Here is a 25,161-nt window from a genome sequence, read left to right on the forward strand (position 1 = left end):
AAAAATTAATCCTAATTTCCCAATATTATTTTTGCTTTTCCCTTTTATATCTATGGTACCGCATTTTGTTTTTAGTAAAATCTCTCATTTTTCTAAAGATACCTACCAAAGTTGTGCAAATGATAAATCCTTTGCAGACAACATTAGGATAGGTATTAAATTATTGTATTGTTTCTGTTGGTATATTACAAAGCCCGTAACTGACAATTTGACTAGGTTAATACTACAGACTTGTAACATTTTTTTTGTATTTCATGACGGGCACTGGCAATACAGATTCTACGGAAACCAGTCTACTCCTACTCTATGGATTAGTCTATGACTATACGTCAAGACCGCGTGGCGCGTGTTTGTGTTTAGCGTGTTATTTGACGTGTGAAAGTTTTAACTTTTTCTTTATTATTTTAACTACTACACAGTAATCAATATGGCTAAATCTCTCCGGAGCAAGCGAATGAGACAAAACCGTGCTGTGAAGCGTGGCAAAAACGCTAAACTCGAAATGGATCGTCTCAAAAAGGCACTTAAGAATGACCCTACCAAAATGACTTCAGATTTGGTAACTGTCACGAATCCGGCAACCTCTAAAGCTGAAAAAATATCAAAAAAACAAACAAAAGACGCAAAAATGGAAGGCGATTCAGAATCCGAAGAAGAGCTTATAACAGTTGCAAAAGGTAAAGATGAAACACGGACTTTCAATTCAAAGTCGATGAAGGACGAAAATGGGCAGTATCCCGTTTGGATGCACCCGAGAAAAATTAAAGCAATTAAAAATAAACACAAGAAGACCGACAAACACCACAGTATTAAACAGAAGACAATCAGGAAAAAGAGCAAAAAACGTAATAAATCTTAAATATTCCTAACCTAAAAATTTTAGGTTTTTATATTATTTTATGCTTGTCTTTTCACAATTATGTAATTAATGATTCACTTATTATTAAATAAAAAATATTGTTTAATAAACTGTTTTTATTCGACATCTATTGGAGTCAATCCGTTCTATGTGCATATCATAATACTAAATAAAATCTGCCCATATTGCATTTCACTTCAAGGATTCATGGGATAATTACCATTAGAAACAAGTCACGCATTGATGATTGCATAGCCGCTATTCTGTGACACGTAATATGGATATAATATGACCGTTTGCCTCCCATGTAAATTTTCCCTCAAAATCTTTGAAAGGAATTCTTGAAGGCATCCATATTTTTTAGCTGAGCGGATATAACCAAGAAGCTTTTTTGAAGGTTTAGTTCCTAGACATCACAATATATCTATTAATTTGATATATTTAATGAACTTGTTCACACTATAGATTCAGTACCAAATCTTGAAATGTCTCTTTATTATGTACTTCTTTGGTAGCAATTGATAAATTATGATTATGCGATATCTATATTCAATCAAAAATAGGCATTTTTAATACATCTTTCCAATGGAGGAAAGGAACTTTTTGGGTATCTCTAAAATAAAACAGACAATATCTTAATACACAATTTTATTATCGATAATTGAGTAGTATAAAAGTACAATATAAAATTATTTTAAGCATATTACCTTGTTGTACATTCAACATTATTTAAAATTGTGCGATTTAAGGTAGGCGCGGGAACGGCCACAAGGCATAATTTCCGAAGCGATGCTGACATAGTAATCAAAAGAAATAAATAAACGCCAAATATTATTACATAATACTTAACAATATATCGGTTATAGGTTTATAATGAAATGATTATTTCCACTTATACTTGAGCACTAGGCATATATTATTATGAGCAAGGATATTTGATTTTATTAAAAATCATTCAGCTAGCTATGTCTCCAACTAGTAGAGAATGAATGATTTATGGAAGTTAATAAATATGAATAAGTATGGAAGATGCCAGACTTTATAAGACCTCGTCATCAGTATAGGAAAGCCTAAAGATATTTTCGATTTATAGAGAAATGACTTGTAAGTCTCTGTTCAATTCTGATACAGTTTTATAGTATAATGGTATGACTGCCAGGAATAACATGATAAAAGAACGAGTCCAACGGTATGTTATCGTATTAAAAGTGAAAATGGGACATTTGATTTGGCTCGGTCATGTGCTACAAACAAGCCTAGTTAATGCGTAAAAGAAGCTTAATCAATCAGAACGCAATAATTAACGTGAATGACTTCTGTTGTCACATGACTCATTGTCTGTCAACAAAGATGTCTTCATATTAAATGTATAAATGAAATTTCTTCAGAAGAAGCAAAGAACACCGGCAATATCAGTCAATATAGTAGTCAAATTACCTCACCATAAACAAACAATTTATCATTTCCAAAACAGTTTGTGTCAATTAAACTATTATGAGGAATACCTATTAATTTCTATATCTAGAAATTGCATTTTGGTATTAAATAATATGCATTTATTTACAGATTTTAGCTAAAATCATTAAAAAGTCTGGCATCAACCAACGTGCAAAAAACCTAACCGAATGTGAAGATAACAGTTAATTAATTTTCTGTTCTAATAATAATGTTGTACTATATATTGGATCCTTTCAGGCAGTAACACTAAAGTCAAATTAATATGTAATACTAGAATGGAGATGAATATCACAACGGTTTCTTTAAAAAATAATACCAACGCTTATGAGTGACAAAAATATTAATTATGAAGAAACATTTTGGCAATTTAGTTTGTACATTGTTTCCATAACTTTATTATAACACAATAATATAATAGGGACATTTTTTAATGATAACGATATGGTGAAATTTTGTCATCTTAGATTACAATAATAATAATTATAATATGTATTAATTTTAGGTGGGTACGAAATAATCAGGTTAAAGCAGTCTCATTTTAATAAAAATATTGTCAAAAGCCTAATATAGCAATATTCTAATACTAAGTTAGTAAGTATATTGTCATGTAGCACTTATCATTGAGTTATCATGCAGGCGCCATACATTTCATACATACATAACTGCACATAAGTTTCGACTCGCAACAACTTCAGTTTGGTGTCAGTTCTGATAAAGCATGACGTATGTTGTGCGCCATTATTTTATTTTTTCATTTTTTAGAAAGAAAATTATACAAGTGTATCACAGTGACTTTGTAGTACACGCGAATGTAAAAAAAGTGTTGGCTAATATCATCACGTCAGAGATAAAACTCATGTAGTGCAATGTTAAACCAAAGATATCTCGGCGAGTGCGAATTCATCATATCGCGATTAATTTTTAACATTTTTGTATTGTTACGAAGACCAGTGAATCAAAAGTAAGCTGACAGGCAAGCAGGGTAAACTAGATTCTTTTTTGCAATGCGGAACAAAAGTTATATTACTTTTATTTTATGTATGACATTTAATTTATCTAGTTTATTAATGAAGTATTTTCATACCATAAATTGTTTTTTTTAAATCTGTCGATGAATTGATCCAAAATGTATCCCCTACAATCAACTGAGAGGTTAGGTTACCTGTAGTTAATAAATTTACCTCTAATATAATGACGTATTCTATTGACACTGGTTCTGTGTCATTCCGAAGTACACTTAATACAATATCAATTCTCAATTTGATCGAATATAATATTGTTTTTGCTCTACAAGTTAGCAATACTCATCTGTGTGTTTTCGCCCTTCAACAATTAATATCATGTTTACATACACAATATTTGCGACTGATTCAATATGAAACGGCGTGCAGCTTAATTTCATGTATGACCAAACCAACACTGTCGAAAATACGATTTTTGTGCATACGGGTAACTCCAGAAGTGATAGTGAAATGATAACCCAATGGCACTTATTAATTACAAATACATAAATATAATTATTATGACATTCTGTCTTAGATGTTCATGAGCAAGCAGAGATATTATTATACTTAGAAAAATACTGCTTTTGGAAGTAAACTATTTAAGCCTTTATAGTCGAACCTTGTTATGTATTTACAGATCAAGTGCTAGCAGTCATCAACGGTTAAAACTCTAAATTTATTAATGTAGATTGAAACAGCTGAACAGTCAAGCGTTAGATTAAGCGCCATTAAATGTATGATTCTAGAAAATGAAAATCTTTAAAACCAATTTGTATGTATATTGAATTCACGAAAATATTACTTGATCCATAAATACGTAACAGATTATAAATTATATTTCGTTAAATAACAACAAAATTGAGTGACAATACTTATTATCGTTGATTCCGCAATACATGGTAAGATTACAGTTTATTACGTAAATTACTGGACAGATAAAACAGAAAAGTAAAAAATTTATTATAAAATTATATAATATTAAATAAATTGGTAAAATGTCAATTCAAAGAATGAAAATAAACAATTTGCAGCAATTGCCTTGTAATGGTAAAAATAGATGAGTTAAAAGTATCATATCGAGTCATTGTCACTGGCATACGAGCCTCCACAGACCGGGGGTTATTAAAAGATTTATTTTTACGAAGAATGGTTGTCAGACATTAATTGTCGAACCCATTTGGTCGCTGCTTTGTATTAAACAACATGTCATTAAATGTTATGCCTGACCTAAGATTGAACCCGCATCCAGAGGTTTGGAAACACATCAACTATGCTACTGTGGGTCACGTGAAATATATTGAGCAAGTTACGGGTGGAAACTTTTTTTAGAATATTTTGATGATTCCAATCACAAAGCAAGTATTACAAACTGATGAAGAAAATCTCCGCTTCTGAAACCATAGCGCGCAGATTCAAATTCACATGTTCTTTCTTCAATGCATGTTTGCGTCCAGAGCATGGACCTAATTGCTTGAGTGAATGGCCAACAACCATATATCGATTATAAAACTGTAAACAAACCTCTACAGTAAGTGGCCAAGATCCATACCGGATTGCACAGAAAGGGATAATTAAAATAAAAACTTATCCGGCAATGCACATAAATCACAAAAGATGCCCAAACATATTATGTATACATTATATTAAATTAATAATATGTCAATCAGAATTAGAAATTGAATGTTTCCCTCGCAAAATATTGCAAAGAATTAGTTTGTATGCTAATAGGAAAGTATTATATTATTCGAGACATAGCATTGCAAGACCGGTGTCAGAAAGGGGACAACTGAGAGGCGCCACCCCAGTTGCGCGACCAAGTGGGTAAGAAGAATGAACAAGTGCTTTTGTCATACATGGTGGCTCACTAGGGTCGTCCATTTGCTATTCAGATTGCCACCTCGCTAACCTATTAAGTATCATTCAGTCTGTCACAGTACACCACCAAAAGCATCCACGTTACACTGGACAACATAAATAATCTCAGATCGACAAAATGAAGTGGCATGACCCGGGTGGCTCCATTTGACACCGGCCTTATTAAAGTTTTCATTTATTATGGGATATAGAACAATAATACTTTCAGGAAGTATAAATAAACATCAATATTGCTTATACACAATGGACAATTAAATTTGTTAAACAATATATTTACTAAAAATTGTTTTAGAAAATATAAATAAACTTTCGATGTCCTCGATTATTCCAAACGAAGTACAGTATATGTAGCATTAGAGAAAGCTTATAGGCCTCCCTTAGATTGGTACTACTGATAAATTTAAAGCCTCTGAAATTTTGAGTGCCTTATTAATAATTGCTTTTAGTCCAGCAATTTCTCAGAAAAGCTGAAATATATTAATTACAATACCAAAATATTTAAATCACAATTGTTAATAATACGTAGCTAAAATAATTTTAATAGAAATGTCACTGTTAACGTCAGTCTTGATAAAAAGTATTTGATATAGCCTCAATTTGTAGATAAAAATAATTAAAACTATTTCTTAATAATAATGCTTGTTGCAATAATTTAATGAAGAGCTGAAGATTAAATGAATACAAGTGAACTAATTTTTTAATACTACATACAAGTCACAGAAATAACCAGGCTTTGAAAAAAAAACCCATGGACATATTGTGACCTCACCGGGAATCCCCGGATGAAAAGTTAGTGCCTTACGCATTGGACTACGGGGGCCGCTTGAATAAAGTGCAAATATAATTTTTACGTAATTTTTTACAATGTTTTGAAAATTAAGACTTGTTCTCAAATGATTCATTACATATTATTATTATTCCATGAAAAAATATTGATATTTCTTTATTACATATTAATGTTTTTAGTGTTTTATGGACAAGTCAGACACAAAACAATCAAATTAGTATGTTTCTATGAAAAAAATAACATTTTATTACACACAGAACATCATAAAATGTAATCCAATGTCGGGCTTAATATGCTTATAAGTTTTCACGTGTGAACCCTGCTTCACACATAAATAGGTGCATATTATGTCACTTCTATTCGTTTAATCTTCAGCTCAATTAATAATTGAATCAACAGAATAAGGCTGAAGCAATATTTAATATGGATTCATAAAACTATTCTTTATTTTCAATCAAAATAATCAGCTAATGGAATTCATTCCTCGGTAAAAGGTAAAAATTAAAGAAACTAGGCTGCCTTATAGTAAAATGTAAACTAAAATTAATGCGAAAAGCCACAATATTAAATAAATAATAATAGTAAATGAAAAAGTCTTATAAAACTAAAACAAATGTGCTCATGAAAGCTTACATTAAAAAAAATATGTAAAAATATAAAATGCATTAAGATGAACAAATAAATGCAAAACCAGAAAAATACATTAAGTAGTGTGTAATACTTATTGGTAATTGAGAAACCAGCCGCCTGTAAGGAGATCAATTATTTAATACATTCTATTTGTATGAAACTGAATAGCTTAGTTTAGTTTATCACCTCGACTAGCAAGTGTTTGTAATGTGTGCATACTAGATGCACGTCTGCAGTATTGATGCTTCTAGAATTTTAAATTCACGTTTCGGTGGCTCCCCCGCGAATAATACTGACATGCATTCTGCATCAATGTTTCATATGTTTCAATGTTATTCGCATAAAAAAACCCTGCGAATTTTAATGACGGTGTCCTAGAACATGAGTCATGTTTTGTTAAAACAATTCCAAAAAACAAATTTTTTGATCGTATGAATTTTTCTTTGGTATATTATAATTATTTCAAAAGTGTTATTTTGATTTATTGTTTTGTGATAGTACTTTTTTGTTCAATCGAATCTCCCGAGAAATTGACTTGACATCCACATAGCCAGTTGTGAGGAACAGAGCGTTGAAAGATTTAATTTTTGTTGGTGCAAATGCCTCATTCGATGGGAAGTGTGAATAAAACCAGTAGCAGTTTTCGATGAAGCGGTCGCTGCAACAAGAAGTGCCAGTACGCTAAAAAGACAAGTATTGTTCTGGCACTCTCAATTTTATTACAATCAGAAGGTATAAGCTTTTAACCCAAGCCAACGATTCTCAAAAAATAAAGCAGAGCATTGGTGATGTCTTTGGTTGAACACGTAGCACATCAACAATGTATAGAGGTCGAGGATTGTACTTGAAAACAAATAAACCGATGCTAAGGCGAGCGACAGAAACATGCATTCCGCGATATGAAAGCTACGATTATAATACTAGACATGTTGGAGGGTCGGCGGCCATCTTGAGCGGGCAATCTCGTGCGAGATCAACGGAACAGAGAGCGGGGCCGTCTGCCCATGAAGTGCCAAGGGTGACCTAAGGAGCGTCGACTCTTGCGGGCCGGCGAGAGACTGCAAAAAACATTGAACAATCAGTTTAATTTTACCTTCACCAGGAAACAATATCAAGGCAAATGAAAGAGGTAGTCTAGAACGGTCATCACCAGCATAAAATGCATTCTTAACCACAATTAGTATTATGTGATGCCAAATTGTTATATCGGTTGTCACCTGATGAAGATATCACGTTGCCGCCTCTGAACCTTGTTAGTTGTTTCGTGCATAGCATAACATGAATAGTAGAAGACTTAGTCAAACAGAATTTAAATTCAAATTCCATCAAGTACCTTCGGTCAATAGTATAATTTTTTTTTTAAACTAAAAATAGTTATTTAGCTGTCTCTTCTATCATTTATAAAGTTATGTTATATCTTTGTGATATAAACCCAACCATGTCACTCTGGATACCCATGGCTATCTAGGTATATGGAATGAACATAGTAAGATATTGCGCATGTAGCATGCTATCCCTTTCTAAAATATTGCTGTCAAATGATGTCACCCAGCACACTGACTAAACAAAAATTTATATAATAAAGTTGTCAAACGAGAAGCATAGGAAAGTGATAATGAATAAACTAAATAAAAACAATTCAAACGGTGAAATATGTAGCGTTCGAGTGCTATGAAAACAATCATCATCATTTAGGGCACTAAAACCCTTGGCAGGTCTTGGGAGTCTTTCAAAAACTGCCTCTATCCTGGACGGTCTAACGCTGACGCTCTCCAGTTCCATTGACCGAAGATTATTAAATCTCCTATATTTTTCGCCATCATTCACAGCGAAAATCCATATCTGATTCTTATAAGATCATTTGGGCCTCCAGCGTAGACAGATTTAGTTAACTACTATTCTTCCAGTCACTGACTTATCGATACAATAATTATGCTCATCTAAAAGTTAGACTTGATTGTACTCAAAAATTGGGTCAATTGAATTAGAAAATTTATTTGTGATATTTTCTTACTCGTGTTCCGGAGTATCGGGATAAAATCGGTGATCATTGTTTTGGTCGGTGACGCAGCGAGGTGTTTCAATTCCAAACGGGCTGTACAGCTTTGTCGGAGTACGGCCCAATACCTAATGGAACAGCAATAGAGATTAATGACACGATCCTCATATTTTAGATATTACATATTACAATGACATAAGTAAAATATGTAGATATATTGTTGAGATTTTTAAAGCATTTGTTGCTGTGAACACCATGAAACAAGGTGTGAGTAATTTCATTAATTGTTGATCATTGAACAAAAAACTAATAAGTATGTTATATAATATAATTTCACAAATGGAATGAGTGCGGTGTTATTATTATTGGTTTTCATCAATCGAAAACAACACCGAAAAGCCCTTTTATTTGTTATGCTTCAAACGTGAAACAGTACCTGACGACATCTTCCCTGCGGTGTCCCAGGAGTGTGGCAAGGAGTGTTTGGAGCTTCCGTCAAACGTTGACGTCTCCGTGTACCCATTTGAAAGTGCTGAGGAAAGAAAACAATATTCGGTTATTAAATATATAGAAAGTCGCACAGCGCACCATTAAAGAATGCATGTTGGGAAAAAGGCACTGGGATCGAAAAAGAAATAAATGGGTAAAGGAGTAAGCAAGGGTATTGAATATAATACAAAGTCTAAAGACCATGGGCAGGATATCACTCGAAGAATAGACTATTGCTCAATAAATCTTATCATCAATTGGTAGAGGTGTTATATGCCTCAATCAATCAATGAAATAATCATGATAAGCTATCATGAAGATCATGAGAAACTGAGGACTGAACGAATGCAAGTAATGCATTGGTGACCAAGTCGGGTAAACAACTTCAAAGTTAAAAATTCATTATAAATTCAACAAAACTATTTTCAACATTCTGTAAATTTGGTCTTGTTCTCCCAAGGGAGGGCAATAATTGTGTTCAATCAAATCGCTTCGGATATTGATATATTCCATTTACGTGAGTGGTGGTGTTGTTTTATAAGGTCTAATTAGTTCGCATCGTGTTTCTTTATACACACTACCATCGTTTGTTTTTTTTTGCCGAACCCAGGATTCGAACCTAAAACCCACATGATAAAAAACTATCAAGAATGGCAGTTTCCATTTCCACCGCATATAAGTCTGAAAAAATATGTGACTTATGTCACAGAGACATTATAGATAGACGATTATTTTTTGACTATTATCTATTATGATATGGTTAGACAAAGCGTAATTGAATTTGAAAAAACTAACCAACACCTTAAATTGTAGACTTAATTCAATGAAAACAAATACGTATTACTAACAAAGTTTATTGTGGACTATTTGTCGGGTGTTAACAGCCTACCTCCACCCTTCGCCACGGGTAGATAGCAGTAGCGAAGGGTGGAGGTAGGCTGTTGGTTAGTTTTAAAAAAAAAAAAACTTTGCCTAAGCCAAGCCATAACAGTTTTAGTATATTTTAGGCGATGTGACAAAATTTTGCACACTTTTTCATTCATACCTACTTGGTTTTCGCAGGGTTTAATTGAATTTTAAAAACTAACCAACACCGTTTGTATATTAGTCTTATTTCAATGAAAACAAATACGTATGACTGACAAAGTTTGTTGACTACCTATTTATTTATGGCAGATTTTAACAGCCTACCTCCACCCTTCGCCACTGAGAGATACGAATGTAGTTTTTGTTTTTAATGAACGATTATATTTTATTATGGAATTATTAAAATACCACTTGCCGAGGCCACGTAGTCCGTATAAATGTGACATATTTCGGACACTTTAAAAAACAACCTTGCACCCCTAAGAAATTTCAAGGCTATATTATCCACTTGAAAAAATATACTATTATATAATGATATAAATGAAACCGACTCGTTCTCAGCTGACACTAGTAGCTTTGTGTAATTATATGATACTTTTAGACTGAAAAATCGATAACACTTCCTTTATTGAAAATGATAAAATCAAATTTAGACTCGCCTGGGAAAATGATCCGAATGTCGTTCGAACGCGTTTAAATGTTTTTGATATTTTCTCTGCGCCATTTCGTAAAACTTTGCGTGAATTCGCTAAATTCATTCTCGTCAAGACGCCGGGATTGCAATTCACAGCGAAATTAGACTTTTCTCTGATCGGGCTACCAGACGGTTCGTCCCGAAATTTTTCCTCCAGATTCCTGCATATCTTCTTGCTATCGTTGATAGAATCGTCGCAATCTCGAGACGAAGGTCTGAACGAGAGAATTTTGCTGTCGGATCGCATTTTAATTGAATATTTAAAACTTTTATCTGATTACAAAAAATGACTGCATAAGACGTTATTCGATTGACACCCCACTACAATTCAAATTTCCCTTTGTTTGGAACGATATTTTATTTGACATCGATCCGTAACCAACACACGAAAAAAAAATAACGGTTATAATAAGGTACATGAAAAATTAATCTTCCCTAACCGCTAATCGTATTCACTACGGCTGTAAAAAAAATATTTACATTATAAATTAAATCATTAAAAAAAGATTATAAATTTCGAAATAATTGAAAAAAATGTATTGAAAACATTTAAATAATCTTGCACATACCTACGTAATTATTCAACAGCACACGGTGCATGTATACATATTAAATATAATTTAGGTTATATTGTTCTCAAGTTGTCAGCTTGATACAGCTGTCAAATCAGCAATTTCCGAAGTGACAGTTAGTTCAATCGTATCTTATCTATGGTTCAATCCTGCCTCTTTGACGTTTTGTGTGTTTGTACTGAAAATGTTAAATTAAAATAAACTATTTTATTGAGAATTAATGATTAACTAATTGACCGATTCCAATCGAAATGTCTTATGTAAACTTACTCAATATTTTAATTGATAGATGTCGAATTTGCCTGGAGGACGATGGAACTATTGACATATTAACAACCTCCGCGCTCCAAAAGAACATTGAGTTGTGTACCGATATCATGGTAAGAATATTAGTATTAACGTCAATATATTCAAATCGAATACATGACAATTATCAATCATGCAATTCGAGGTTTGGGTGATGGGGTTAGAAGGCCAACTCATAGAGTTGAAAGGTAAACATTGGCAAATATGCTATATCGCACCACATTGTTAACATACATTTATTATTTTCTGTCCCAAATAGGGGCTCTATAATAAAACAAGGACAAATAAATATCTATACATGTGTGTTTATAAAGTAGTGGATCCCAGGTTCAAATCCTGGGTCTGCCATATACACATTGTTTTTCAATTTGTGTTTGCAACCTAATAGGTGAGCAACTGGTTTACAACCATTTTTCGTAAAAACAAAAAAATCTGTTAATATCTGTGGAGGCCCGTATGATGATTTTATTAGGATCGGATATTGTCAAATAATAATATATAGTTTAGTCAGTTTAGTGTGTGAGGTGTTTCGCTCATGGAGAAACTAAAATCTGACGAATTGGTTGCAGATGGAACTCATAAACCGGCCAAAGACTGATGCTTCGTACACGGCGCTACTGAAACCCACTTACAATAATAATCTCATCCTCAAACTGTCAAACCCATTGTCTTTCATACTTCATTCTAAGCTTTTTTCCCTAATATCTTAACGGGAATATTCTGACAGCCTGTAATTATACAGGCAGGAGTATTTCTCAACTTCTATCACAAATTTTAAATTAAAATTCGGTTTGCCCATCTTTAACTTTTGATGTCTTGACTTATTGCTTGTTCAGTTCAGTTCAATGCAATGTTTGCAATGTTTTCACATGTTTCTGTGTTTCTTCAGTAAGTTGTGTTAGGATACTGGGGGATTGTTTATGGAAAAGACCACCTACTGTCACTGGCCATTCATGCGCGCTTGCCTCTGTCATCCTGTTAAATTTTCATGAAAAACAATTGAATCATAATAAGTACTTACATAGTATAAATAGGTGTACATATCGTAAGTTTATTTTGATTTTTACATTGTATTTATTTGACTATATGGAGTACTGTATCTTTACCCAATATTTATACAGTATTCCGATGGCCTAGTGGTCGGTTTATAATGTCGGGGTCCCAAGTTCGAATCCTGGGTCTGACAAATACACATATTGTTTTTCAATTGTGTTTGGAGTCAGAGTATGAACCTAATGGGATGATCAAGTGGCTATTGGTTCGGATACATTATGATGCATGCCACGTACTGTCATGCTGTCACAGCAACAAATTTAGTCTATGGTTTCGTCATTCCGCCGAATATTTTGAACGATCACTATCTCTATAAATTCAATAATGGAGAGTGCTACAGAAACAGCCCGAAATTCACATTATTAATAGTACGAGGGTGGGTCAATAAGTCCTTAGAAAAGCCGACAAGTGGCGCGACTAGTACTGTAAGCGGTTTGTTTTCATGCAGCGGCACTACCGATTCAGTATGCTGCGAAGTTTCAATCAGATTGGTCGGGTTGTTGTGTGTTTTTCGTACATTTAAAAAAAAAATTGCTTGTGGAAAATGGAAAAATGGAAAATGGAGAAAATTGAGTTTAGAGCTGTTATTAAACATTTTAATATAAAAGGGTTAACAGCAAAGGAAATAAAAAATGAGTTGGATTTAGTTTACGGCATATCTGCTCCTTCACTTGCAACTATTTATAACTGGTTAAATGAATTTAAACGTGGTCGTACATCAACAAAGGATGAACCACGCTCAGGACGTCCTGTAGAGGTGACTACACCAGAAATGATCAATAAAATCCACGATATGGTGTTAAGTGACCAAAGATTAAAGTTGAGTGAGATAATTGAGGTTACAGGGATCTCAAAAGGTAGCGTCATTTCTATTTTACATGACAAATTGGGCATGAAAAATATTTCTGCAAGATGGGTGCCGCGTTTGCTCACAGTCGACAATAAACGCAATAGGGTGGTGGCCTCTAAAGCCCTGTTGTCGCTCATGCAACGCAATCCGGATGAATTTTTTCGTCGCTTTGTGACTGTAGATGAAACATGGATACACCACTATACTCCCGAGACGAAAGAACAGTCAAAGCAGTGGATTGCGAAGACAAACCATGTCCAAAGAAGGCGAAAACCGTAAAATCAGCTGGTAAGGTTATGGCTACTGTATTTTGGGATGCACGTGAAATTATTTTCGTTGACTATTTGGAAAAAGGAAAAACAATAACAGGGGATTATTATGCATCTTTATTGGACCAGCTAAAAAACGAAATTGAAAAAAAATGTCCTCATTTAAACAGGAAAAAAATCCTCTTTCATCAGGACAATGCCCGTGTTCACACATGTTTACGATCAATGGCTAAAATTGAAGAATTGAAGTTCGAATTGGTCGACCACCCACCGTATTCGCCAGATTTAGCCCCCAGTGACTTTTTCCTTTTCCCAAACTTAAAAAAATGGCTAAGTGGACAAGGTTTTTTTTCAAATGAAGAAGTCATCGATCGGACAAATGCTTATTTTGAGGACCTTCCGAAAACTTATTTTTCTGACGGTTTAAAAAAAATTGAGAAACGTCTAACCAAGTGTATTGAGCTCCAAGGAGATTATGTTGAGAAATAAAAAAAAAATACAAAAATAAAAACTGTTTTAATGCTTTTTTCTAAGGAATTATTGACCCACCCTCGTATTTATTTCATCTATGTTTTAATTGTGTTTTTTTTTTGTCGATATGGAGCACGGTCTTATCATTGATTTTTCAATTTCTAGGTAGAAATAACCACAAGGAAAATATATTTTTCTTTTTACTTCAGGTTCTGGGAGATGATGATTTTCCAAAAAGTATTTGCGCCTCGTGCAATGAATTAATTCTGACCTCTGTTCGATTACGTTCGCTAGCCACTGAGACAGACACAAGGTTGAAGAGAATCAAAAATTCAGAGGAATCCGTAGAACTTGTAAGTCTATATAAGTGTAGGTATCTACTTCGACAGTAGATAGGTGATGCAGATGAAAGACGGTTGTAGTTGTCCGTGATGATGGAGAAGCAAGAGTTTATTTACTGTTACATAAGTACTGGGGTACAATCGGGACTATAATTATAATAAGTACATTGGCAATACGGTGCAATGTGTTTCTACCGGAAACTTATAATCGAATTACCTTTCAATCAATTGTGATACGCTATTTATTGACGTACCTACTCACAATCAAAATAATATCTAAAAATTATATTTTGGAAATAACTATTAAAATTCAGTCAGCTATTTTATAAGGAGTTTGCGTCATCGGATATAGCTGACTATATTGTGAAAAACGGATATGCAGAAATTATCATGGCAGTTAGTTATTTACTGAGTTTGCCATAATTGGACTTTACGGGAAATTGATATTTAATATCGCCGATCAATATGCTGACACGGATTGATTTGTTTATCCTCATATAAGTACAGTGAAACCCTATTTTTCGTTTTTGTGAAGGGGCTGATAAAAAAAATGCTAATAGAGCGAAAATATGTTTTAAATTATTTTTTATTGAAAAATCATGCAAATTGGTTTTGTGCATATTGTTGGCTTATCAACTCTCATCCCTAATTGGCTAAAATAAAAAATCATATTTTGTGGTTATGTATCAAAATAGTCAACACGCTGATTAAAAGTCAACTGTAGGTACATTATTCACACTTCAGAGACATGCCTTAGTGAAAAAATGATGAGTACCTCCGCTACACGGAAGTACATTGGAACACGTATATGTCTGAGAGCGATTGAAGACACATATCCACATTCCAATGTACTTCCATGTAGCGAAGGTACTCAGCATTTACCCACTAACCAAATATTTTTTTCAAAATTGGTTTTTTTACCCAGGCAAGTGGTAAAACATATACATGTTAAAATTGCCTACCAATCGCATTCTATAAACTCGGCCTTGGGCACTGCAGCATGCACATAAACACAAACTGGCATACTAAACAATCTCTCTATTAAAATCGGCTGCGTTCCATTATGGATGATTGTAAATTATTCTTTTTTGCAGGACTTATTCAACGACTGCACACCAAACATTGAAGTTTCTGAAGACATTTACTGCCCAATACAAAATATAATAACCAAAGACGACTCCGTGCCACCTGGCAATCCAAATTCCACAAACCCAAAGACGACAAGAAGAAGGAGAAAACGTATAGTTATACCCGCAGATGATATACAGAATGAAAGCGATAGTTTCATGAAAAAAATACGGTACCTCGGCAATCCAGTATTGAAACTTGAGGATACGGATCACGATCGAGTAAGCACAGTATTAAATCGTCGTTGAATTGATAAAACATCCGATGTGATAGAATTGAAATTTTACAGGAAACAAAAAACTTTTATGATCACAAAAATAGGTAATAAGTAATTAATAAGATACAATTAATCTAAAAGCCAGTCACCGTGGATTTATTTAGAAAAAATAGTATTATGGCATTACAGAGATAGGCCAATCCGCCATAATACCCCGTTTACACATGCATAGATGTACTGTGCACAGTAAGAAAACGTATGGGGAAACATGTATTATCCTCCAGTTGGCAAGATTGCGTGCATGAATCAAACAAGTTTGGAAGTTTCCTAATTGTGATGATTTTTTACGCGCAAGTAAGATCTGCGCCTGTGCAGTAGAACAATAATGGCGAACCTGCTGGTAAAAAAAAGAACTGCTCATTTGAGGTTAACCATTCCATTAATCTAAAGATGGCACTGGGTTAACCGATTTTCAATATGTCCTGTCAAAAAAGTAGTATAAAATGACAACATCGCGTCTCGCTTACTCTTGAAGAATGAGATTCGAGAGACAGTTAGCACTTTTACGTGTAAACAGTTATTGTAATGATAGTTTAAAATAAGTACTATTGCCGACAGTAATTCCATGCACGTTTACAGATACTACAATACATAATAAAATACAAAATATAAAAATGATTTAATTACGAATAACAACCGACGTAATAATAAAGTAAAAGAGAAAGTAGTATTCCTATGTAAATATTAAAGTAAAATGATAAAAACAATAACAAATTTAACATATTTAACACATCCACGAATATAATATAGTTCAAAAAAATAAATCAACCTTTATGGTGCCATCAAACAAGTTAATCGCACTATACACAACATAATGAAACATCACAGCCGTCCTGCGACAGGGTATCATGAAGACCGCAGAGTTATGAGTGATATTGGTGGGAACATAAAAATTAATATTTGCCAGTATAGACAAATTTTAAATGTAACCCACGAAGAAGTAAAAAGAAATGCTTTGAAAGAGCAACCACTTTTCGGGTCGATCAAGGTTTTGAAGCCATGTTCGCTTTATTAATTTATGACAGAATTGAAAAATTCAATCAATTGTACCAATATTGATGCGCGTTTCTTTAAACTTTAATGCATACATATTATGGTACAAATCGAAAATAACATTTTCTTCAATACGTGTTTAAGTTTATCCCATATTTCCAAAACTTGTTACAACCTCTCAGAGAAAGCAACCCACGTCCTATTATTTTATTTGACGTATAATGTCTATTTCGATACACTTAGGGGTCGCTCGACCCTTTTGAATGCAATATAGTAAACTGTTTGTGAAAAATGATGATTATTGCACATATAAATGGTAATAATTTGAACGAAATATGCAATCAAACATCTTCATTTATTGCGAACAGGTCACCGCATTGCATTCGAAAATCATCAATAACTAGCAATACCAACGTAATTCCCAATCAGTGTCACGGCTTGAATATTGTCAGCCTCGATATACATGGCAAACTTTCCATTGTAGTTTGTAATTGACTATATCGTCGGTGTTTTGTAAAAAGGGCGAATTAACCAAAATGCTATTTTACAGGAGGAGGATTTTTAACTTTTGACATTTATTTGTTTATTACCTGTGGATGATTGTAAATATCTAACAAGTTTATAATAAAGCTTAGAAAGAATATTGTCATTATAATAGGCATTATTATATAATATTTTAAAAGGCCTAATATGTCACATTCGCTTTTTATTCGTAATTTTAATTAATTTAATTTTGGTCGATTATCGTTTTTTAAGTACTTTCCTGTGGAGACACAAATTCGCCGTTTTTACACAACAAAGCTAGTGGGGTACATATTGTATCTTCATTAAAATCTCGATTTCGCCAAAATGGTTGATTCGCCCTTTTTACAAAACACCGAATATGTACTATGTGTATTTGCCATTATACAGTGGAACTCGGTTATTACGATCACGGATATAGCGAGATCTCGGATGTAACGAGGAAACATTCGTTGACATTTTAGTTTATGATTTTCTCCATACATTTATTCACTTTTATAACAAGCTACTTATCAGGTATACCGAGCTAAAATATCGTCAAAAATTTTGTCAAAAGTATTAATGTGTCGATCGTTTAAAAACATTTCGACCCTAAGCAATAAAATCCGACCGGACAGGATGCCGCCAGGATCGGATTAGGTTTATGATACTAAGTACCTACCTAATTGGTGTTTTCGCCGACAATATTGAAAAAATTATCCACGCATATGGTTGAAATTGCATGTAAAAAATCCAAGATTTGTGAAGTCAGTAGGTACATTACAATAAACAACTTTTTTTGTAGTTATGAATGCCATGCTTATTTCGGGGAAAATTCTAAGTATTTTTGTTTGAAATGCGACTTTTTGTGTTATGTGACCGCTCATTTAAAAATACTTATTGTCTGATATAACAAGTAACGCTTATAATGAGCAAATTCAGTTGGTCCCATCTTCCTTGTAATAACCAAGTTCAACTGTATATGTTTTCTTCAGTTCAGTTTGTTTCGTTTCAATTTATGATCTATGTAACAGTCGCACAGATACATAAAGGAAGTAATTGTATTGGAAAATTTGGTGCACTGCGGGCAAATTAGTTTACTAATAATCTGGACAAATTTTAGAGTAATTTCTATTACAGTATACTTTAGTGCTAGAACACGGTGGTCGAGTGGACGGCGGGGCGGCACCGGCGTGTGCAACTCAAACGTATAACCGTGTGTGAAATGAGTCTACACATTCACTCTGGCCAAGCACTTAGTATGATATGACTTTAACTCAAATACAAATTATTGTTTTCTTTCAGAGTTTTACATTCAACGCCAGTCACAAAGAAGAGAAATCATTAACCTGTAAGGTAAATCATTTTCTATCCTATTCTTTTACTTTGACCATATCCACTCCTCAGTTCAAGCATGTGAATACCACATGGCGCCTAAAAGAATCCCTGACGTCTGCCGGTTTTCTTGCATCTTCCCAGGTTATGCTAGCAACTCGTAACTGGTTTGTAATGGATGGTAATTAACAGCCTTCCAGAACACCGGAATCCAGTTTGCTTGAGCATGCAGTTATTATTATTTTTAGGCAATAAACTAGTTTAATAAAAAAACACCCCACTATTTGCTAACGTTGATTTAGTGGCTTCACGTCCGTTAACCGAACATCCAATCAAATACAAAAGAACTATATATATATATATATTATATTGCGAGGATTAGACGCATTCTAAATGCTTTCTCACTCGGACTTATGTTTAGTTCAAGCCTTGTTTCATAAAGATAATAATTGAGGTGCTGAGAATTGAACTAATAATACAAGTGTTACTGAAATCGACTAATTTTTTCAATGTTTGCCACGCATTGAATCGAATACGTAATTGCAACTGAATTTTGAATATTTCTATGTAAATTACGAGAAATAAAAATGTAAAAGGGGGAATTAATTGTAATATAATTACAAGATAAAAAGAACTTTTTATATACGTTTTTAAATTCAGTTGAACCATATAAATTTGACTTAACTAGCTTAAACGATTAAAAAAATTTGTACTTTACATGTCATATTGATTTCCATAGTAACGCACGTATATATTTATAATTTAGTTGCTAGGACCCCTAGCAACGAATAATGGTGTCGAAATAACTTTTCATACAAAACAGAATTAACTGAAAATGAATTCAATTCTACTTAAAGATGGCTAAAAGTATTTAAAAAATGCATTGGCATCGTGTTCTGATACATTCTAAAAATTTCAAATGTCTAGCTAGTCGGGAAGTTAGTTAAAAATCGATTGCAAGATTTGTACCGGACAAAGAACCACCGGACAAATAAGAATACGAGCTAAGAAAACGTTGTAAAAATGAAACAGGTCTACAGTAATTACACTACTAGCGGGAAACTGTGAATTCAGGCGCGTAAAATCGGGGTTCCACCGTATTTCAAAACAAATGAATAACAATATTACACTCCTCATTTTTTTGGAGTACGCAATTTTGATTTTACGGAGATCTTCAATATTGTATGGGTATATTACAACTCAATTTATAATGTTTAATTAATTCTTGAAATCCATATCTCGTTGATTTTGTGTGTCTGTCTTTTTTACACAGTTTTTCATATCATGTACCTGTAAATCGAGGGATGAGCGTACCTAGTCTTTTTCATGGATTCTAAATGATAAATTTTATTAAAAATATTTTAAACCCTCACAGATTTGCGGCAAACTGTCGAAAAGCCGTAGCTCTCTCTACCACCACCACAGAACGCATGATGAGGTAAAGAAATATCCGTGCACCTCTTGCATCAAGTCTTTCTCCACGAGGTCTGACCTGGTGAAGCACACACGGGTCCACACGGGAGAAAAACCCTTCAAATGTGACATCTGTAGCAAAACATTTACGCAGAACGGAACCCTCAAAGCGCACCGACTCAACGTCCACATGCATAGTTTGGTAAACGAAAGCTTGACAGTTAAAATAACTCATGAATAAATGATCAGTGACATTAAAAAATGCATTTTTATTTCACTCGTCAATATTGAGGAAATTCATTCACCAATCAGAAAGAGAGGGCAAGACTGTAAAAGAGCACCCGGACAGTTACACGTGCAAACAGATTCACAACAATATTTAAATAAAAAAAATGAAATACTTAAATAAGATAGAGGAGGACTACGTCACTGTTGTGAACGAGAAGAGATACTGATATTAAGGTATCGACATATACCCTCTCACTCTAAGCGTCTGCGATTGGAAACTTTAAATCTTCAACTTCAGTGATAGTCGACTTTTCCGAAAATGGGTTTAGTGCCAGGAAAAGCTGTCAACTATTATTAAGTATTAATTAAAATATAAGACTGTATTTTATTTTAATAATTATTACAATATATTTCCACCAAGGAATGACAGTTGAAACCATAAAATGTAGTTACTTAAGAAAGTTGGTATAATTATTCCATAATTGGAGGGAATGGGAATTTTTAATGTGGGGACCAACCAGGGCTTAAATTGTCATTAATAAATGTGTTATCCCTTTTCTACAACGCATCACCTCTTGAGGTAGGCTGTGGAGATCCGACATACATAGTGCACACAAAACTTTGTCAGTCACACGTATTTGTTTTCATTGAACTAAGAATACAAATTGCAGATATCGATTAGTTTTAAAAATTCAATTAAATCCTGATTAAAGCAAACCATAATAAATATTAGATAAAAATTATTCTTCTATCTATAAAATATCGAAAATTATGCCATTAAATCACACATAACTTTAGATATTTTATAGATAGAAGAATATATTTTATATGTTATGGTTTGGCTTAGACATGGTTTAATTGAACTTTAAATTATTCTGCAATTTGTATGTTAAATGAAAACAAATAATTATGACTGACAAAATGTAGTGCGCTCTATTTATGTTGAATCTCCTCAGCCTACCTCCACCCTTCGCCACCGCTTCATAAACCTCCTCCCCCCTATTACACAGTATTGACAATAATCATAACCCTACACAATTTCAAATGTAATTTTTTTTTTTTTTTTTGTGATTTTACCGAGGCTTTGACTGCGACTCGCTGTCATATCGCCTCTTCTCTTCTAGAAGGGGATCCTTCGATCAGGTCCTCACTCCTATTCTGTTAAATGGCTTTATAATTATTTTGTCTAGCTCTTCCGTCTTTCTTTCTTTCTTCTTTAGACGCCAGTGTTTTATGCACCAGAATCGCTCTCCTCCGTATCCATCCCTTCTGTATTTTCGATACATCATGTAATCATTGAATTTCAGATAGTCTAATTCAGACCTCAGCCAAGTCTCTGAGATTAATGCTATTGAAATTTTTTGTCTTATTAAGTAGAGTTCTATATCATCCTTTTTTTGCTTCATACTTCTGGCATTCCATTGTAAAATCCTAATTTGTTTTTTTATTATCCATTTTGCTCCAGAACCTCCCCTAGAATTTCCTTTAAGTGTCCTTCTTTGAATTGTTTGCATACCCAGTCCACTGCTTTAATTATTAGTTGTTTAATGATCTGCTGCCAGTCTCCCCCTTTCAGCAAGACTTTCATAATTTCTCCCATCGCGTTAACCTCTGTCTTCCCCTTTGAATTTTTCTTATTTTTTGTAGGCTTTACGCTACTACCTGTAGATATTATTGTTGAGCCTGAAGCTTCTACCACCGCTTCTTCTTTCTTTTTGTTTTCCTTAGTTTTTTTAATTGTTTCGCTTTCATCTCTTCCTACGATTTTTTTTTGTTTTAATATGTCAGCATAGCTATTATTTAACATATTTTTTTTTGCTTCCTTGAAAGGTATGTTCATTTTTTTCATTGCTTCTTTGCAATTCTTTTCCTCTTGCCACTTTGGGCATTTTTGGCTGTTTGCCGCGTGGTTACCTTTGCAATTGATGCACGTAATTTCCTCATTTTTTTCGCAGGTTTTGTGGTTTTCACCACACTTAGGGCACGTTTCTACTGTACGTCCGCAATTGTTCGCGATATGCCCATATCGCCAGCATTTGTAGCATTGCATAACCCTGAATACATACGGTTCTACAGCAAAAGAGACTCCATATATGTAAATTGTTCTCGGCAATATTTTCTCCCCAAATTTAATACTGACTGACGAGGTCTTTGTCAGCTCTCCTGTATCACCTTTTCTTGTCAACCTCTTAAGGTTGATTACTTTTGCATCACTTTTGATTTCCATTTGCAGTTCTTGGAGGTCCATATCAATATCGACTTTTCTTATTACTCCATAAGAGCAGGAGTCATTCTCTTTGGTCACAAAACCGAGATCTTTGAGTTCTCCAGCTTGTTTCACTTTATCTGCTTCTTTTTCGTCTTCTACTTGGATGTACGTCTTTAAATTTTTATTGTAAATTTTCTGTACTTTTACTCCTGCCTTATGCAGCATCTGCGCTATTTTCAATTTTAATGGAATTTTACTTCCCGTCGCTATCATGACGATGTTTTGGTTTCCCTTTGGAGTGACCCCAGAGTCTCTTCTGGGTTTTTTTCCAGAGGTCACCGTCTGCCATTCTTCTTCTTTTTCTCCAACCACTTCCTCTTCATCATCGTTTCTTTTCTTCTTCGTTTTTTTGGTTTCATTCACTTCCATCGTGGTGTTTTCCATTTTATTGCTTTTGCCGTTCACGCGGTCTTGGAATTCGCGCAACAGTGTGAACAAAAAACAGTGTGGACAACCCCTCGCTTCACAGCGTTTGACGCACTCCCCGCACAAAGTGCACTATCCGTGCAACAATAAATATTTTTCACTTTTTCTCAAGCACTGGCACTGATTGTCAAAATCACATGGGACCACACATGTTGAGTTTATTGTCAAATTCATTTACAAACAATATTATTTTTGTTGTATCCCGTATTTATAACCGTTCGCGAGTAACCAGGCGAATATCGTCCCGAATACGCAAGCGAAGTTGTACAACCTCACTCCACCGCTGTTGGCTTCCGACTCCCAAATGTAATTTTTAGTGCCCATACCTGAAAAAGCTTACCGTGAGTAAAACACGTGCTGCAGAAACAATAACATGGTGAATACCAAGTGTTTTATTTGTGTCCGGAAATTTGTACGTATGCAGTTGTCCATATCACACCAAGAGATATTGATTTAGAAACCGATGGCCATGTAGCATTGAAATCAAATTCACGTCAATAAAAAAAGACAAGAAAATACATAGGTAAGTAAATTAGATATACTATCATATCGTATATATTTATGTAAAATTCTGATGATTCAAAAGTAGGTTAACTCGTAAAGCATCAAGTCGTACCTATCAAATTAATGGACATTGAATCTAATAAAATTTGATCATTACTGTCTGCAATGCTCCACATACGATGTGTTTTTTTTTATCTCAATGCTATACGCCCTCTCTTTCGGGTACAACGTTCGCGGTGAACTGTGATACGGCGAAATGTATATGTACAATTTACATGTGACAACTCTGAATCTCTTGAAAAGACCTACATAATATCTTCGCCCCAAAAGCAAAAAGGCACTTGTGCATAAATTGAGTTTTTGAGAAAAACGCATTTTAAGTGTTTTTGGAGTGAAACTTAAATCGTGGATAGGTTATTACTTAATATTTTGAAATGAAATTTGGAACACATGTGACCTAATTAATCAAGATTGAAATGCAATTTTTATTTTTTTTATAATTTGTCAATTTTTGATTTTTAATAAGTTTTAAGTCACATGTTACCTTTTTCCTATATGCATTTATGAATAGCTTTATCTTCATCTTTTGATTTGCGAGCGTCCACTTTACGCTTATTGTGATCTTCCAAAATATTTATTTGGGCCTCTTTGTCCGCTGCCAACATGTTTTTAAATATGTCACAAATTTCACAAGTGCCCTTTTTCTGCAATGAAATTATTTTTTTGTACAAAGGCCCTTACTCACTTTAAATAATTACACTTGTTACCTTTTTCCTATATTATTTTTGTAAACACTGCACATAGTTTATTTTATTTTGTTAACTGTCAATTCATGGTGGAACTGCATTGGTTTGTTGTTTTTATTTAATAAAACGCAATTTTTTTGTTGTACTTATTCCACTTTTAATCAATAGATTAGGACCGGTTTCATCCGCCTCAGAGGGACATTTTACTCCTAGTTCCTAAAATAAGGTACATGTTACCTTTTTCCTATACATTAAACGAAGATCAGTTTACAAATACACAAGTAACCTTTATTTTCTTTGCTCAATTGTGAATTCATGGGTTTTGCTTCATAAATGCCGTTTTGCCCATAATGTAGAGAAAAAAATTATGAAGAAAACTGCATTCATAACTCAAAACCGTCAAAATTGCACATGTACCCTTTTGCTTTTGGGGCGACGATATGTTCATCGATTCTAATTCTGAAGGTTCTTTAGATTTTCCCAATATAGATTCGGTTACAGTCATTGCATGCCAATTTATTGTTGCTGATCTATGAATTATGAATTGAACACAGACAACAAATTATTTTATATTTCAATTCCAGGATTTTTTTTACCATTTATACATATACCTACTCTATGTTTTCTTTGACTTAACCGGTTCTATGCCTTCGGAGAGGTTTCTCGCTCTCTATGACACCGTGATAGACAGGCTGCACATACATATTTCGCGAGTTATATCATCCGACTTTAAACTCAAATTACTAGCTACTGTCGATTGATTTGCATTATCTAAAAAATTAAACACAGTGACATCTGTTTGAATAATTATGAAATA

At 33.7% G+C, this 25,161-nt stretch overlaps 3 protein-coding genes across 4 annotated transcripts; 2 read left to right on the forward strand and 1 right to left on the reverse strand.

The window, feature by feature from the left end:
- The first annotated feature begins 297 nt into the window (after positions 1-297).
- On the forward strand, positions 298-969 carry LOC147069689 (protein LLP homolog). Its single transcript, XM_085950897.1, has one exon. The coding sequence runs from the start codon at positions 428-430 to the stop codon at positions 857-859; it is 432 nt and encodes a 143-aa protein (XP_085807023.1). The 5' UTR covers positions 298-427; the 3' UTR covers positions 860-969.
- A 6,089-nt stretch (positions 970-7,058) lies between these two features.
- On the reverse strand, positions 7,059-11,008 carry LOC147069690 (uncharacterized). Its single transcript, XM_085950511.1, has 4 exons — positions 10,628-11,008; positions 9,049-9,144; positions 8,628-8,740; positions 7,059-7,671 (listed from the first exon to the last, which is right to left on the reverse strand). The coding sequence occupies exons 1-4, from the start codon at positions 10,907-10,909 to the stop codon at positions 7,587-7,589; spliced, it is 576 nt and encodes a 191-aa protein (XP_085806637.1). The 5' UTR covers positions 10,910-11,008; the 3' UTR covers positions 7,059-7,586.
- A 344-nt stretch (positions 11,009-11,352) lies between these two features.
- LOC147069691 (uncharacterized) lies at positions 11,353-20,504 on the forward strand. Of its 2 annotated transcripts, XM_085950699.1 has the most exons (6): positions 11,353-11,409; positions 11,524-11,614; positions 14,393-14,536; positions 15,619-15,873; positions 18,729-18,779; positions 20,134-20,504. In XM_085950699.1, the coding sequence occupies exons 2-6, from the start codon at positions 11,612-11,614 to the stop codon at positions 20,410-20,412; spliced, it is 732 nt and encodes a 243-aa protein (XP_085806825.1). In that variant the 5' UTR covers positions 11,353-11,409; positions 11,524-11,611; the 3' UTR covers positions 20,413-20,504. The 2 variants fall into 2 exon arrangements, with proteins under 2 accessions (XP_085806825.1, XP_085806824.1); XM_085950698.1 differs by having other exon boundaries at positions 11,353-11,614; positions 20,134-20,496.
- Positions 20,505-25,161: the final 4,657 nt, after the last annotated feature.

This window comes from Rhyacophila brunnea, unplaced genomic scaffold (assembly GCF_057557595.1).
Source record: "Rhyacophila brunnea isolate RB1 unplaced genomic scaffold, BYU_Rbru_1.0 scaffold_23, whole genome shotgun sequence".
Classification (NCBI taxonomy): domain Eukaryota; kingdom Metazoa; phylum Arthropoda; class Insecta; order Trichoptera; family Rhyacophilidae; genus Rhyacophila; species Rhyacophila brunnea.

Bases quoted from the DNA above. Each gene is read 5' to 3' on its own strand.
- LOC147069690 (XM_085950511.1), bottom strand. From the start codon at position 10,909: ATGCGATCCGACAGCAAAATTCTCTCGTTCAGACCTTCGTCTCGAGAT. The intron at 8,741-9,048 runs GTACTGTTTCAC...CTGTTCCATTAG, and splicing joins CGCAGGGAAGATGTCGTCAG to GTATTGGGCCGTACTCCGAC. The intron at 7,672-8,627 runs GTAAGAAAATAT...TGTTTTTTGCAG, and splicing joins CCCGATACTCCGGAACACGA to TCTCTCGCCGGCCCGCAAGA.
- LOC147069689 (XM_085950897.1), top strand. From the start codon at position 428: ATGGCTAAATCTCTCCGGAGCAAGCGAATGAGACAAAACCGTGCTGTG.
- LOC147069691 (XM_085950698.1), top strand. From the start codon at position 11,486: ATGTCTTATGTAAACTTACTCAATATTTTAATTGATAGATGTCGAATT. The intron at 11,615-14,392 runs GTAAGAATATTA...TTTTTACTTCAG, and splicing joins AGTTGTGTACCGATATCATG to GTTCTGGGAGATGATGATTT. The intron at 14,537-15,618 runs GTAAGTCTATAT...TCTTTTTTGCAG, and splicing joins CAGAGGAATCCGTAGAACTT to GACTTATTCAACGACTGCAC.